We start from the raw sequence: 16878 nt of genomic DNA on the forward strand, positions 1-16878 counted from the left end.
CAATCGGAGAGTGAATAGACTCTTTATTACCTGATTGGATGATTCTTGACTGTCAGTCAAACAGCCCTCTGCCCATGTCCAACATTTTTATGACTAATAAACAAAAGTGTTGAAAGAAAATTTTTTTAAAAACACAAAATTTTTAACGCCCCTATGACATCCCCCCCCCCCCAGGTTTTTTGCTGGCAGGAGTGTCCGAGAGATTAGTCTTTAATTCCTGGAGACTCCAGGGCAATCCTGGAGGGCTGGCAACCTCTGGCCAGCCACATAAAGCTAACAGCACAAGGTCAGTGATGAGGAGTGCTCACCTGGAAGGGGGCTTTGCCGGTCAGGCACTGGTACACGATGGTTCCGATACTCCACAGGTCAGCCTTGGCATCGTAGTGCTGGGACATGATAACTTCAGGGGCCTGGTGAGAAAGTGGAGGGGGGGGGAGAAGTTAGAATCGTAGGTTCATCATTAGACCGAAAACACACACTGAACGTGTTTGAGTTGTAAAGGAAAATCCCTCAAATGCACAAGATTCTGATTCTGCACAACCACTTTTATGGAATATTCTTAGGTGTGGAAAAGCAGATGTAACACGGGCCTGTTTTTCAAATGTTATTGCTCCCGTGTTGAAAGGAACATTAGGAACAGGAGGAGGCCATTCAGCCCCTCGAGCCCGTTCTGCATTTCAATCAGATCATGGCGGATCTGTACCTCAACTCCATTTCCCCGTCTCAGCTCCATATCCCTTGACACCCTCACCCAACAAAAATCTATCGCTCTCAGTCTTAAAAGCTTCAATTGTCCCCCAGCATCCACAGCCGTTTGGGGGAGAGAGTTCCAGATCCCTACTTTTGCATTCCCGCCTCAGAGTCAAAAGGTTTCTCTCTATCGAGAGTCATAGAGTCATGGAGTCATAGAGTTATACAGCACGGATAGAGGCCCTTCGGCCCATCGTGTCCACGCCGGCCATCAGCCCTGTCTACTCTAATCCCATATTCCAGCATTTGGTCCGTAGCCTTGTATGCTATGGCATTTCAAGTGCTCATCCAAATGCTTCTTGAATGTTGTGAGGGTTCCTGCCTCCACAACCCTTTCAGGCAGTGAGTTCCAGACTCCAACCACCCTCTGGGTGAAAAAGTTCTTTCTCAAATCCCCTCTAAACCTCCCGCCTTTTACCTTGAATCTATGTCCCCTTGTTATAGTACCCTCAACGAAGGGAAAAAGCTCCTTAGTATCCATCCTATCTGTGCCCCTCATAATTTTGTACACCTCAATCATGTCCCCCCTCAGCCTCCTCTGCTCCAAGGAAAACAAACCCAATCTTCCCAGTCTCTCTTCATAGCTGAAGCGCTCCAGCCCTGGTAACATTCTGGTGAATCTCCTCTGCACCCTCTCCAAAGCGATCACATCCTTCCTGTAGTGTGGCGACCAGAACTGCACACAGTACTCCAGCTGTGGCCTAACCAGTGTTTTATACAGCTCCATCATAACCTCCTTGCTCTTATATTCTATGCCTCGGCTAATAAAGGCAAGTATCCCATATGCCTTCTTTACCACCTTATCTACCTGTTCCGCCGCCTTCAGGGATCTGTGAACTTGCACACCAAGATCCCTCTGACCCTCTGTCTTGCCTAGGGTCCTCCCATTCATTGTGTATTCCCTTGCCTTGTTAGTTCCTCCAAAGTGCATCACCTCGCACTTTTCCGGGTTAAATTCCATTTGCCACTGTTCCGCCCATCTGACCAACCCATCTATATCGTCCTGCAGACTGAGGCTATCCTCCTCGCTATTTACCACCCTACCAATTTTTGTATCATCAGCGAACTTACTGATCATACCTTTTACATTCATATCCAAGTCATTAATGTAGACCACAAACAGCAAGGGACCCAGCACCGATCCCTGTGGTACCCCACTGGCCACAGGCTTCCAGTCACAAAAACAACCTTCGACCATCACCCTCTGCCTTCTGCCACTAAGCCAGTTTTGTATCCAAAGTGCCAAGGCACCCTGGATTCCATGGGCTCGTACCTTCTTGACCAGTCTCCTGTGGGGGACTTTATCGAAGGCCTTACTGAAATCCATGTATACCACATCCACTGCGTTACCCTCATCCACACGCCTAGTCACCCCCTCAAAAAATTCAATCAAATTAGTCAGACATGATCTTCCCTTGACAAAGCCATGTTGACTATCTACTCTGTCTAGACCCTTCATGATTTTGAATACCTCTAAGAAATCTCCTCTCAACCTTCTCTGCTCTAAGGAGAACAACCCCAGCTTCTCCAGTCTATCCACATAACTGAAGTCCCTCATCCCTGGAACCATTCTAGTCAATCTCTTCTGCACCCTCTCCAAGGCCTTGACATCCTTCCTAAAGTGCGGTGCCCAGAATCGGACACAATACTCCAGCTGTGGCCGAACCAGTGTTTTATAAAGGTTCATCGTAACTTCCTTGCTTTTGTACTCTATGCCTCTATTTGTAAAGCTTAGGATCCTGTATGCTTTTTTAACCACTTTCTCAACCTGCCTTACCACCTTCAACGACCTGTACACATATACCCCCAGATCCCTCTGTTCCTGCACCCCCTTTAGAATGTACTCTTTAGTTTATATTGCCTCTCCTCGTTCTTCCAACCAAAATGTATCACTTCACATTTCTTGATAACCTCTTTGCGGTTGTGATAGTCTCTCTGTTCAGATTTACGTTCTAAGCTATAAAATAAGTCATGTTAAAATGTCAAAAGGATTTGATAGGGTAGATGCAGAGAAACTATTTCCTCTGGTGGGGGAAATCAAGAACACGGAGGTGTAATCTAAAAATGAAGAGCTAGGCCTTTCAGGAGCAAAATCAGGAACCATTTCTTCACATAAAGGGGAGTGGAAATCTGGAACTCTCTTCCCCCAAAAGGCTGTGGACACTGGGGGTCAATTGGAGCTTTCAAGACTGAGAGCGGTAGATTTTTGTTGGGTGAGGGTATCAAGGGTGATGGAGCAAAGGCGGGGAAATGAGGTTGAGGTAGAGATCAGCCACGAATGGTGGAGCAGGCCCGAGGGGCTGAATGGCCAATTCCTGTTCCGATGTTCCTAAGGTCACACCTAGACACCACATGGCTGCGTACTACCCGCAGTAACACTGGCTGCGTACTACCCGCAGTAACACTGGCTGCGTACTACCGCAGTAACACTGGCTGCGTTAAAAGAAAGAATGAGCCATTCTTTTTATATTGGTTAAAACACTCGCACAGCAGCATGGGTAAACTGTTGTGTCAGGGATGACACAATGAACCTAACCAAGGGCCAAGATTTCTGGTGCAACTCTGTCATTAAATAAGCATGAGAGCAGCTCCATGGAAAGTGGATTAACTTAACCTTTAAAAAAAACGGTGATTCATTTATTAGTCCGTCGGCTGATGCAACCACTGCTCAGTTACTGTAACAGGCCATTGAATGAATCATTAGTGAGGCATAAACTGGGTTTGTTTATCTCCTAAGACTAGGGATCTTACACAAACTTAGAAAACTAAACTTTTTAGAGGGGATCTGTGAGACATTCAGTGCCTCCGTGTGCCTCTCCCTCAGTCTGAAAGAACTTGCATTTATATAGCGCCTTTCAGGGCCTCGGGATGTCCCAAAGTGCATTACAACTAATTAAGTACTTTTATTTTTGAAATGTAATCACTGTTGTAATGTAGGCAATGTGGCAGACAATGTGTGCACAGCAAGATCCCACAAACAGCAATGTGATAATGACCAGATTATCTTTTTTTTAAAGTGACGTTAGTTGAGGAATAAATATTGGCCAGGACACCGGGGAGAACTCCCAAGCTCTTCTTCGAAATAACGCCGTGGGATCTTTTTATGTCCACCTAAGAGGGCAGACAGCGGCCTCGCTTTCCAAAAAGCTCCGACCCTGGGCAAGAACCCAATTCTGTGAGATCCCCTCTCTCCAGGCAAGACCCTCCATTCCTCACAGACTTTGTCCAACCAAGGGGCATCTCCAGGCTGCCTGGACACCCACTGTGTGTTGAACCCAGCATGTGCGTCAATCCCAACATGTACTTAAGTGGACAAACAACCCAATATAGCAATGTACCCTGCTTCGGGCAACGTGCAACACAACCCAACAGGGCCTGCACGAGATATGTACATTTATTAGTCTGAATGACAAGCTTGCATTAAAAAAAAAGATAGCTTTCTCCCCAAATGAATGATTCCTTCTACTTGCCAAAGGGTTAAAAGGAGCGTCTCCTGATATTCTGTGCTTGTTAATCTACGGCTGCGGGCCTCAGTGAAGATTGCACTTGTATGCAAATCCTGGACCAGGCCAAGCCCATTTTTGCACAAAGGGTAGAAAAACACTGGAACTCTCTTTTGACAAAGGTTAATGGAGATCTGGAGCCCTTCTTCCCCAAAAAGACTGTGGATGCTGCAGGTCAATTGAAATTTTCCAGGCTGAGATTGATAGATTTTTGTTGGGGTCAGGGTATCGAGGGATATGGAGTTGATCATCTAACAGGCTCGAGGGGCTGAGTGGCCTACGCCCGTTCCCATGTTCCTGTATTCCTAGATTCATTCGCGGACAGTATGTTTGAATCACCCAGACTTGAAATTATAAGGCAGTGCTCTCCCTTCATTTGCATAATGTGCTTTCAACCATTTAAAAAAATTTTTTAGTTCATTGAGAACTGAAAATGTTTTCTTCCATCTGAATCACCGATCAATGTTTAGGGAATCGGTTTCTCTCCCTCAACCCATGTGGGAACAAACACCCAGAGCTGTCTCCTGGCAGACTTATAACGATGTTGTGCAGTATAAGAACGCTGCTTTATATATCGGTCAGCAGCTTGCAACTTACACAGACACTGATTCTGTCACGTAGGTCGGCAGAGTCACGGCAAGTTATTTATGATTGTTTGTGGAATACTGGGGGAAGGGGGAATATAGAGAGCGTGAGATATGTCGGGTGAGACACAGGACGTGAAGTCCAGCTAGAAACACGAGGCATAAGAGAAAGGGGTTAATGAATGCATTAAAATAGCACAACGAGGAATTTGATACTAGCATATTTGTTACAAACATCGCTAAGGAGTTCCACAGTTCAGTGATTTAGCTTAAACCTTTTTTTTGTAATGTTGGGGAAGGTGAGCACAATAAGCAGCTTAGAGATAGCATAACAAGAACAACTTGCATTTATATAGCACCTTTAATATAGTAAAACGTCCCAAGGTGCTTCGTAGGAGCGTAATCAGACAAAAATTTGACACTGAGCCAAAGAAGAAGACCTTAGGACAGGTGACCAAAAGCTTGGACCAAGAGGCAGATTTTAAGGAGAGTCTTAAAGGAGGAGAGAGAGGCAGAGAGGTTTAAAGAGGGAATTCCAGAGCTTAGGACCCAGGCAGCTGAAGGCACGGCCGCCAATGATGGAGCGAAGGGAGAGGGCAATGCTCGAGACGCCAGAATTGGAGGAACACAGAGATCTCGGAGGGTTGTAGGGCTGGAGGAGGTTACAGAGATAGGGAGGGGGCGAGGCCATGGAGGGATTTGAACACGAGGAGGAGAATTTTAAAATCTTGGCCTTGGTGGACTGGGAGCCAATGTAGGTCAGCGAGCACAGGGGTGATATGGGTGAATAATATAAGGATGGGTAATAAGATGGCAGCGATGGTGGAGCTGAAACTTGCAATATATTGCATCTTGATCTTTGTTTGTCTGGCTCCTTCAGAGCCGTGTTCTAATTGAATTTTTAAAAACTGAATTCAAATTCTCAAACTGCCATGGTAGGATTTGAACTCACGGGGCTATAAGGGTTAAATTATGAGGCCAGGTTGCACAGACTAAGTTTGTATTTCCTTGAGTATAGAAAATTAAAGGGTGATCTAATTGAGGTATTTAAGATGATTAAAGGATTTGATAGGGTAGTTAGAGAGAAACTATTTCCTCTGGGGGGAGAGTCCAGAACAAGAGGGAATAACCTTAAAATTAGAGCCAGGCCGTTCAGGGGTGATGTCAGGAAGCACTTCTTCACACAAAGGGGAGTGGAAATCTGGAACTCTCTCCCCCAAAAAGCTGTTGAGGCCGGGGGTCAATTAAAAAATTTAAAACTGAGATTGAGAGATTTTTGTTAGGCAAAGGGATTAAAGGTTACAGAACCAAGTAAACGGAGTTAAGATTCAGATCAGCCATGATCTAATTGAATGGCGGAATAGGCTTGAGGGGCTGAATGGCCTTCTCCTGTTCCAATGTAGCTGATTTCTGGGAACCAAACTGTTCTTGGCCTTTCATCTCTGGGATCTGGGTTTGAATGCAGCCCAGACTGAAGGGATCAAAATCCTAGCAGGCCTGGGCTCACAAGACACATCTACCATTGACTCGCAGTCTAACTCAGGCCCAACAGGAGGTCCTGCATTGGGATTGTACACCCCGAACGTTATATTTTACTCCACAGTTAGAAGTCCTTTTTTAAAATTCATTCTCAGGATGTGGGCGTTGCTGGCAAGGCCGCCATTTATTGCCCATCCCCTAGTTGCTCTGAGAAGGTGGTGGTGAGCCTTCTTCTTCAGACAACTGAGTGGTTTGCTAGGCCACCTCAGAGGGCAGTTAAGAGTCAACTATCTTGACGTGGGACTGGAGTCACATATAGGCCAGACCGGGTAAGGAGGGCAGGTTCCCTTCGCTAAAGGACATTAGTGAACCAGTTGGGTTTTTACGGCAATCCGACAGTTTCATGGTCACTTTTACTGTAACTAGTTTTTTTTTTATTTCCAGATTTTTTTTTAAACTGAAATCAAATTCCCTAACTGCCCATGGTGGGATTTCATAGTATCATAGTTCTCAGTTCTATGGATTATTAGTCCAGTAACATAACCACTACATTACCGTACCCCCCAAAAAAACAATTAGAAGTCACTTTGAAGCACACTCACCATATACATGGGAGACCCACACAAGGTAGCTGCCAACATATTGGTCTGTAAATATCGGGCAAAACCAAAGTCAGCTGCGTTCAAACAAAAAATGGAAAGAGTTGAGCGTTATTGTCACAGCAGTTCTGAGCCAGCACTGTGTTTATTATTCAAACATCACAACAGGTTCTTAACAAAGTATCACAAGCATCATGTTTGGGGTACGCTCATGTTGCCAAAGCAAACGTTTACTTCAATGGAAGTGGTTCATTAAGTCTTTTCCTTCAAGTGTTATCGCCATGGATCAGTCCTGACACGTAGGCCCACAGAGGCAGAAGGTTTTAGGGAGAAGAGATGCATCTTTGGCACTGCAGAACTTCTCTTCCTACACCCCCCCTCCACCACAAGATCGACCGCCCTCCCCTCCCGGCCCATGTTTACGGCCGAGGGACCGTTTGAGATACGTTTGGCTGGCTTCCCGGCCTCTTCTTCGGAACCCACCGTGGGTGGGATCAGAGGTCGGCTGTGTCAGGCCTCAGAGGAGGCCTCAACTGGGGAGCTAGACCAACAACAACCACCTGCATTTATATAGCGCCTTTAATATAGAAAATGTCATGGGGCGACGGTGAAGTAGGAATAGATAAGGGAATAGACAACTAGCCGTGGAGGGAGAAATTAGATGGGGCGACTGTAAGCTTGGTCGATCAAATGGATTTTGAGAAGCTGATTAAAGTTTGAGGCAAAGAGGAGAGGTGGCGGAGTTTAGCGAGGGAGTATAATGTATGTGTATTATCATGCTGCTAAGGCTTAGGTGTCTATCCCTTTAAGACGGGATTGCCCTGCCCTCTTTGGGGTGAAATTGGCCAAGGGCAGTAGCGCAGAGTGAGCTGAGAGTGAATAGGGAGCCCAGTTCACACAAACTTCTTCTCTGACCCCAATGGAAAGGGTGTGAAACGGGCTCTCGCTACCTGACGTTCATCAATTTCACCCTCTGGAACTCGATGCTTTGGGGGGGTGGTGAGGGGGGAAGGGGTCGGTCAGGTTGTGAGAAGGTCATCGAAGAAGCTGCAGACACTCTGGCCCTGGTGTTAAGTTTGAGAGAAACTGGCAGATATCAGGCCAATTGAAAACTGAGCAACAGGCACAATAATATTCCCATCCTGCAGAGCACGATGACACGAAAAAGGGTTTCGGAACTTATTCAAGAGAGGCTTGATGGGAGCAAAATGATACAAGCCAACAAATGATGTTTGAAATTAAGAATTCATTACAGTAAAAAAATGAAACAAACATTTATTATATTGTTTCTATTTTTTTACATTAAAAAATTTCTCTTGAAAATAATCAGGAAATGGCTATCTTTATCCTGCTGTTATCTTTCCATTGGTGAAATCCGTGTTCTAGATATTCGATATGCTTCAAAGCCAAACACTGTCACGAGTGTCAGCGGGGAGTTCATTACAGAGAATCAGAGGGCTTTCATATATTAAAAAAACCCAAAGGGAAACAACAGCCATGGGGTTCTGTTCCTCGTGATCTTACAGTGATTCAACCAGCTGAATCAAGTGTGTGGACCCTGGGTACGGGTAGGTTCTGACTCTGCTTTGGGATGTGGGCGTCGTTGGCAAGGCCGGCATTTATTGCCCATCCCTAGTTGCCCCTTGAGAAGGTGGTGGTGAGCCTCCTTCTTGAACCGCTGCAGTCCGTGTGGTGAAGGTTCTCCCACAATGCTGTGAGGGAGGGAGTTCCAGGATTTTGACCCAGCGACGATGAGCACATGAGGGAGAAAGGAATAGAAGGGTATGTTGATAGGGGACATTCTATGTAATTCTACGTTAGTCAGGATGATGTCTGACTTGGAGGGGAACGTGCAGGTGGTGTTGTTCCCATGCACCTGCTGCCCTTGTCCTTCTAGACGGTAGAGGTCGCGGGTTTGGGAGGCGCCGTTGAAGAAGCCTTGGCGAGTTGCTGCAGTGCATCCTGTAGATAGAACACACTGCAGCCACAGTGCGCCGGCGGTGGAGGGAGTGGGTGTTTGAGGTGGTGGATGGGCTGCTTGGTCCTGGATGGTGTCGAGCTGTGATCATCATGTACGTGAGTAACCCGAGGACACCCTGTAGATTCACACATGAAGAATGGCTGCACGAGTGAGGTACCAAATGGTTACCAGGGCTTGAGGAATGTACCCCACCAGGAGTCCGTACCTTTAGGAGAGGAAAGGAAACAAAAACCTGCATTTATATAGCGCCTTTAATGTCCCAAGGCGCTTCACATAGGCGTAATCAAAAAAAAAACGAAAGCCAAGCCAAAGAATGAGATATTAGGAGGGATGACCAAAAGCTTGGCCAAAGAGGTGGGCTTTAAGAAGATGAGAGAGATAGAAAGGTGGAGAGGTTTAGGGAGGGAATTCCAGAGCTTAGGGTCTAGACAGCTGAAGGCATGGCCGCCAATGGTGGGGCGAAGGAAATCAGGGATGCGCGAGACGGTAGAGTCTGAGGAGCAGAGAGTTTGGGAGTGAGGGCCGGTGGAGATAGGATTATAGGGCTGGAGGAGGTTACAGAGATAGGGAAAGGTAAGAGAAATCCATGGAGAGATTTAAACACGAGGGCGCAAATTTTAAATTTTAAGCGCTGTGAGGACTGGAAGCCAATGTAGGCCAGAGAGCACGATGTAATGTGTAAGCAGGACTTGGTGAGGGTCAGTATACAGGCAGCAGAGTTTTGGATGAGCTTAAGTCTACAGGGGGTGGAGGATGGGAGGCTGGCCAAAGGACCATTGCAATAGTGGAGTCTGGAGGTGACAAAGGCATAGATGAGGGTTTCGGCAGCAGGTGAGCTGAGGCAGGGGCGGAGACGCTTGATTGGAACCCCATCCAACACCTTAAACATTCGCTCCCTCCACCACCGGCGCACAGTGGCTGCAGTGTGTTCTATCTACAGGATGCACTGCAGCAACTCGCCAAGGCTTCTTCGACAGCACCTCCCAAACCTGCGACCTCCACCACCTAGAAGGACAAGGGCAGCAGGCACATGGGAACAACACCACCTGCACGTTCCCCTCCAAGTCACACACCATCCCGACTTAGAAATATATCGTCGTTCAGCCCAACATGTCGATGCCGGTGTTGATGCTCCACACGAGCATTCTCCCACCCTGCTTCATCTAACCCTATCAGCATAACCTTCTATTCCTTTCTCCTTTGTTTGCTTAAGTGCCTTATTCTAAAAGTAACGAATTAAATCTTACAATTGCTGGTATTTTGTGTCCCAGAGAAACCCTCGTTACAATAGTTGGGGAAACTATTCTGGGAACAGGCTGGGGCTCTTTTCTCTAGAAAAGAGAAGGCTGAGGGGTGACCTGATAGAGGTCTTTCGATAATTATAGGGTTTGATAGGGTAGACGCAGAGAAAGCGTTTCCACTTTTGGGGGAGTCCAAAACTAGAGGTCATAAATATAAAATAGTCGCTAATAAATCCAATAGGGAATTCAGGAGAAACCTCTTTACCCAGAGAGTGGTGAGAATGTGGAACTCGCTCCCACAGGGAGTAGTTGAGGCGAATAGTGTAGATACATTTAAGAAAGGAATAGAAGGATATGCTGATAGGGTGAGCTGAAGTAGGGAGCGAGGAGGTTCGTGTGGAGCATAAACACCGGCATAGACCTGTTGGGCCGAATGGCCTGTTTCTGTGCTGTGGTTTCGATGTGACTCGATGGGACCATCCCAGCCGAGCGAGGCTCTCACCTATCTTGATGCGGATGTTGTTCGGGTTGGATTTCCGGCCTCCGACACAGGACAGCAGGATGTTCTGCGGCTTCAGGTCGCGGTGGATGATTCCCCTGCTGTGCAGCATCTTCATGGCCCCCGCTATCTGGTGCAGGAAAATCCTGATGGTGTCCTCGCTGAGAGTCCCCTTCGCTGGAAAGGAAATGAGAGATCAGATTTGGCTCAACTCCCCTGACAGAATACCCATGAGAGGAAAATAACTCTTCATTTTTTTTGCAGGACTATGAGGAAAGAGTAAGGGGGAATGGGACTAATTGGATAGCTCTTTCACAGAGCCAGCACAGGCACGATGGGCCGAATGGCCTCCTTCTGTGCTGTATCATTCTATGATTTTATGATTTATATTTGCCAATTCCAGCTTAATGATTTAGGAGTTTCCACGAACCTCACCCAAACTATAGGATGTTTATCTACTGCTAGTTAGCTTTACACTCGCAATTACACTATCACAACCACCGAGGCACTATAATAATAGGGTACTTTGAGGAGAGAAACCCAAATGGGTAAATGTATCAGAACCAGCCAGCCGGTGTGAGCCGGACCACATGAAGATCACTCGCCAGCTCTCCCCATTATTCAATTAATATTTTCATTGTGTTTAAGAGGTTTTCATTGGAGGGATTCTAAATACAACCGCTAGATTTAAAAGTAAACATTTGCTCCTTGAAGCTAAAGGCGTTGGCCCAAAAGCGTTCGCCAATAAGGTACTGGAATGCCGCGAGGTGCTGTTGCTATAGGTGCCTTGCTCTCTGCGCTGACCCATTTTGTTTACTGTGCCCGGCTCCTCTATTTTATTGCAAGACCTGGGAGAGCTCACTCGTGTGTGAGAGGGCCCGCCCGCCTCGTTACAGCCAAATCGAGTGAGTGGAGTTCAGTACACTCTGGGACTGGCGGGACTGGGTTCAATGCACCGTGGAGGTGGGGCCCAGCGTGCCGCCAAGGTGGGGCTCAGTACACTGCACTCTAGGATTGCGCTCTGCTTGGCTTCAAACTCAACTTTTGATTCCAATGGAATGGCCGTACTAACCACCTCTTTGTAACCATAGGGCTTAGACGTACTTTTAAGTTTCAAAAGTAACCCATAATCACAATCTCTCTGGAACAGGTAGCCTCACTTATACCGTGACACACTGTAATTACTCTGCTCACAGTCTCCTGTCAGTACCTCACGCATCCTAACACACAAAGCAATTATTCAATCTACTACATTATAAATTACTGTAATAAGACTCTATTTCGTTGCCTCCATTAGAAACAAACAATTAAGGCTGATTTTATTTTTGCAATCTATGTGTGCAATAATATTTTTAGCAAGTGGCCAATTCTAGCTGCCTTAAGCAGCAGTCAAAGTGAGTGTTGCTTATCAACGCTAGATCATGGTCTGTTCGTACATACAGTCCGTTTAAACTAGAATAGCCTCTATGAGTCCAAGCACAATTAAAACAGAAAGTAACTAGGTTAAATGAACCAGTTCAAAAATAGTAAGTGAAGGTTAAAGAATGTAAAAAGGGCCCATACCCCCCACCTTTAAAACATGGAGGAGGGGGGGAATTACAAACTTTTAAACTACCCTGTCACAAAGGATGTTAAATATTGCAAAATATGATAGGATAGCAAAGGATTTAAGCACAAAAGTCTATCTGTCCATTGAAAACCATTGTGCAATTGCATGTGTTTGATGAGTCAGTTCTGTCTACAGATCAGCATTAGATGCCCTGAGCCTGAGAGTCTGTAACGTTATGTAACAGCAGTGATCACCAGGCCTGGGAAGCTACAGACAATGCCAGCGATAGGACAGCCAGATAACCGCTCAAATTCTACACATCTTGTAGCTTTATGTATCACCGAAGATACAGAATTAGTTTCAATTACACCAACCCGGCAGATCAGGGACTCTTGAGATACAGACAGTACCTGACCTTTGAACCTGAATAACATTGTACAGCACCTATAGGGATGGAGTGTCCCAGGTATCCGTCTCTGCGGGCCTCTTAGGTGCATATGATTGGAGCCTCGGTGTCTTGTATGTTCCCATTCATTTGCAAGTTGCTGATAGTATCAGACCTTGGTGTTCTCATTAAAGGATTTACCCACCAATGAGGCAACAGTTCTAAGGGCCGTGCTAAACCTCCAGGCCCACGAAGATCAAACAGGGCAAACCAGCGAGTGAGAACCACAAGTGTAAATAGGATTGAGTTGCCCGAGGTTGTAGGGTCAGGTTGCCAGGACATGGGCAGGGGTCACATGTGGACATTCCTGCCCCAGGGTTTCTTTCTCTTGTTGATTTTTTCACCGCGGGTTTTCTGCCCCCCCTCCCCTCAACCCTCTCCTGAAGGTGCCTACTCTTTCCTGGGGAACGAGTCAATGGGGCCGAGTGTCCTTTAGCGCCTTGTTCAAGGGGCAATTCTTGGTGTGAGCCTCAAGAGTGAGTGTTGGGTTCAAGTCTCACTCCAGAGACTTGAGCACATAATCCAGGCTGAGACCCCCAGTGCAGTACTGAGGGAGTGTTGCATTGTCGGAGGTACCGTCTTTCAGATGAGACGTTAAACCGAGGCCCCGTCTGCCCTCTCAGGTGGATGGAAAAGATCCCACGGCCACTATTTCTAAAAAGAGCAGGGGAGTGCTCCCCGGTGTCCTGGCCAATGTTTATCCCTCAACCTATATCACTTTAAAAAAAACAGATTATCTGATTGGCTGCTGCCTTTCCTATATTACAATAGTGATTACACTTTAAATGTGTTTAGTTAGCTGTAAAGCGTTTTGGGACATCTTGAGGTCGGTTGGTCTGTCTCTCTCTCTTTCTTTCTCCTTCTCTCCATCCAGTTCAGGAGCTACATGTACAGGTGAAACTCTCACTCACACCCGATGATAAACTGCAGTAAACACAGTCAGTAAAGGCAGTCAGAATATAATCTTGGCTACACCTGGCCTATCAGTAACATCTTGATTTCTACCACTCTGCAAAGCCATCTTAATTGCAGACTTACAGTGAAGATAATCAGCAAGGTCACCACCGTTGCAGTACTGGAAAACACAAACACAAACAGAGGGTGAGTGAGTCCAAGGCACATTCTGCGGGTATGTGAGACACAAACTAAAATTGTTCATCAGCTGCAGAGGAGGGGATTTGCAATGTAAAAATAGATCACACAGGAATAACTCAGTCTGTAATCAGTTGTAAAAGAATATCGGGCACTCAAAGCTGCAGTTCACTTTAAACTGCAAACAAAGTACAACAATAAAACCCCTCGGTGACCTCATTCAAATATTTTATCTGATTGCGTGTTGGTTGATCTCCTCTGGCATTGCACATGAGGATCACGACCAGGTGAGTCCTTCAGGTAAGCAGGTACTTAACGCAAAAGCTAAAAGCAGGTACTTAACGCCTTTATTATAAAATCTCTCCGTTAAAACAGCAGAGAGGAATTTGAACTCTTTGCCAAGAGTGACTGTGATACCGTAACATCACCGATATAACTTTCTTATGTCCAAGAATTGGCAAAGAGTTCATAAAAATCAGATTATGTTCCAACAAAAACATTCACAGGCGTAAACAGAAGATGAGGCAGCTAATCCTGAAATACCAAGGTAGATTTTTACAAGCTAATAGTCCTGGCACAAAGCTGTCTGTGTGGCGGGAACACATCTTGGGAGTTCTCAAACTGAAGTCAGTGCATCCCAAACGCTTTTCCATAGATCCTGTGAGCACGCTGATCTCTGTGTCCAAATTCCCGATTGGTGCTCCCAGCACGAGAGCCTTTGACCTAGAAGCACTAATTGATAAAGTCGACCCCCACTGAATGAGTCAGTACATGTTGTACAACTCACCTCCATTACCAGATAGACAGAGTTCGCCATGTCCTGTAAAATGGAAAGAAAAGGATTAGAAATATTAACATTTTTTAAGCATTAAATTCTTGCATAAGGTGCGCATTTCTGATCCACAGACCTTACAACCCGTTGTCACGATTTTTGGTCACACTTTTCATTGAAAATTGCTATGTCAACATTTCCAATTCACTATTGTTATGTCAAGTGTCACAATGTAGTGTCACAGGCTCTGGTCACTACGTGGGTTCCGTAGAGAGCTTTTGAAGTCTTTCGCTCAACTCTGTCGCCATTTTGTATGTAAAAAGAAAACTTTTATTTATCAATTGACTGTGGACAATGTCACGGGCAATTGATGAGTCGAGTAAAGTTTACTGGGAGTTTTTAAGCCACCTAGTCCAATGCTTTTGTCTCCATTTTTGTCCCCTCCCCTGCTGCAGGCACTGACTCATGTTGGGTTACTGCTCTACTTGTGCTGGCGGTTATCTGTTACCTCAGCCAAGTGAGCAGTCCTCTCGTGTAAACCTTGCCAGTCAGTGTCAGCAGGAAATGGGTCTTTGAAGAAGTGACTAGAATCTCTCATTAGAGACAGAGTGACTGAGCACTTGGACAAGTATAAACTGATCAGAGAGACTCAGCATGGATTTATAAAGGGTAAGTCATGTCTAACGAACCCAGTTGAATTTTTTGAGGAGGTAACAAACGTGGTAGATAGGGGAGTGGCGATGGATGTTATTTATATGGACTTCCAGAAGGCATTCAATAAGGTTCCACACAAGAGACTATAAACAAAAATGAGAGCACATGGTATTGGAGGCAATCTATTGACATGGTATGGTTCCTATGGTCCTCTCATGCTTTCTTCCAGTGTGTAATATCTAGCACTTATCCATAGTAACATTAGGAACAGGAGGAGACCATTCAGCTCCTCGGGCCGGATCCGCCATTCAATTAGATCATGGCTGATCTGCACCTCAACCCCATGTACCCACCATTGCTTTGTATCTCTTGATACCCTTACCCAACAAAACTCTATCAATCTCAGTCTTGGAAACTCCAAATGACCCCCAGCATCCACAGCCTTTTGAGGGAAGAGAGTTCCAAATTTCTGCTACCCCTTTGTGTGGGAAAAGTGTTTCCTGATTGGTATCCGTATTGAATTTCACCTATGACTGTTCTGCCCACTTACAGATTTTACCTGGTTAGTGGTAGTTAAGAAGTTGCTTAGCTAACTCGGCAGGTTAAACTGCCCTCTAACATAAACATGCCCTTTAACATAACATGTCAACTTGGCGGGTTTTGATCCTGAGTTCTGTGATTGCTGGCTCTGAGTGGTTCAATGTCATATTTGGTGCTGTATTTACCATTAAAACATCGGGGCAGCTCTTGACTTATTGTAACCTTCAGCTGAATTTACACTTAAGACCCCCTGCAGTCTGGGCTGAGGACCTAAATGCGTCGTCCATCCCCCGGTCGTGTATAAGACCAACTCATGGATAGCAAATTGCAAGCATCTCGAGTGTGCACGCGTGGCCATGACACTTGGGCCACGCACATGCGTGAACCACGGCACACGTATGTGCACATGTGTGAACCACTACGTGTGTGTCTGTACACACGTGAACCACTGCACACATGTGACATCAACGAAGACTGGTTCCACACTTGCGTGCAAACATGCGCAACTAATCCACTTAGAGCTGCAACCCTAGACTAGGGAGGTCCCTGGTGTAAAAAGTGCCTAAAGAAGGATCGAGTGCTCGCCCAGGACTGTTTAACATTCAGCGTGTGATGGCAGCAGCACTTGTGCTGGTTTGGTGCCACACATCCGTGGGTTGAGCGACACGATGCCCGCCCTATGTCATGGCATAGGACCACAGACCGCTGAATTCAAATCAACGTGAACCAGTGGTAGTTGGGACATCCCGGTAAAAACCAGGTCCCCGCTACCAGCGGACTTAAGAGACCCGGTAAGTTTACCGCTGGCAGCGCTGTGGGATTGGCACATCTGTAGCCGTTGGCACTAATGTCGGGTAAAAGCCTCTTTTTACACCAGTGTTGCCCAATACATTGGCTGTTAGCCACGTGTGACTAATTGTGAATCCAGATGTGGCTAATTGCATTTCAGACCTTCTTGTGCGTTTGTTGGTAAAATGGTGAGATGAAAAGCAGAGTGTGAGAGTGTTTTTTTAAATCGTTGTGACTGCTCTGCTTCCTTGGTTACCGAATGGCAGTAGATGTTTGTTAAGTAAATTATACAGGTCTGAAGTACATTTGGCCGTATTGTGTGAGTGTGTGTGAGGCGTTTTCCACTAAAATTACTGCATGAGGCTAAAACAGTGTCACCGTAGCCACATCTGTGGCTAGCC

General features: G+C 46.0%; 1 protein-coding gene across 6 annotated transcripts in view; it reads right to left on the reverse strand.

Moving 5' to 3' along the window:
* Nucleotides 1-16878, reverse strand: part of ulk1b (unc-51 like autophagy activating kinase 1) — a 103994-nt gene that overhangs the window by 67488 nt on the left and 19628 nt on the right. For all 6 annotated transcript variants that reach the window (XM_068006187.1, XM_068006184.1, XM_068006188.1 and 3 more), the window contains exons 4-8: nt 14510-14542; nt 13669-13705; nt 10640-10813; nt 6919-6992; nt 309-410 (exon numbers count right to left, since the gene is read on the reverse strand). In XM_068006187.1, the coding sequence (XP_067862288.1) occupies nt 309-410; nt 6919-6992; nt 10640-10813; nt 13669-13705; nt 14510-14542 (420 nt within the window). The remainder of the gene's footprint in view (nt 1-308; nt 411-6918; nt 6993-10639; nt 10814-13668; nt 13706-14509; nt 14543-16878) is intronic.

The sequence above is a fragment of the Heptranchias perlo genome, chromosome 25 (assembly GCF_035084215.1).
Source record: "Heptranchias perlo isolate sHepPer1 chromosome 25, sHepPer1.hap1, whole genome shotgun sequence".
NCBI lineage: Eukaryota > Metazoa > Chordata > Chondrichthyes > Hexanchiformes > Hexanchidae > Heptranchias > Heptranchias perlo.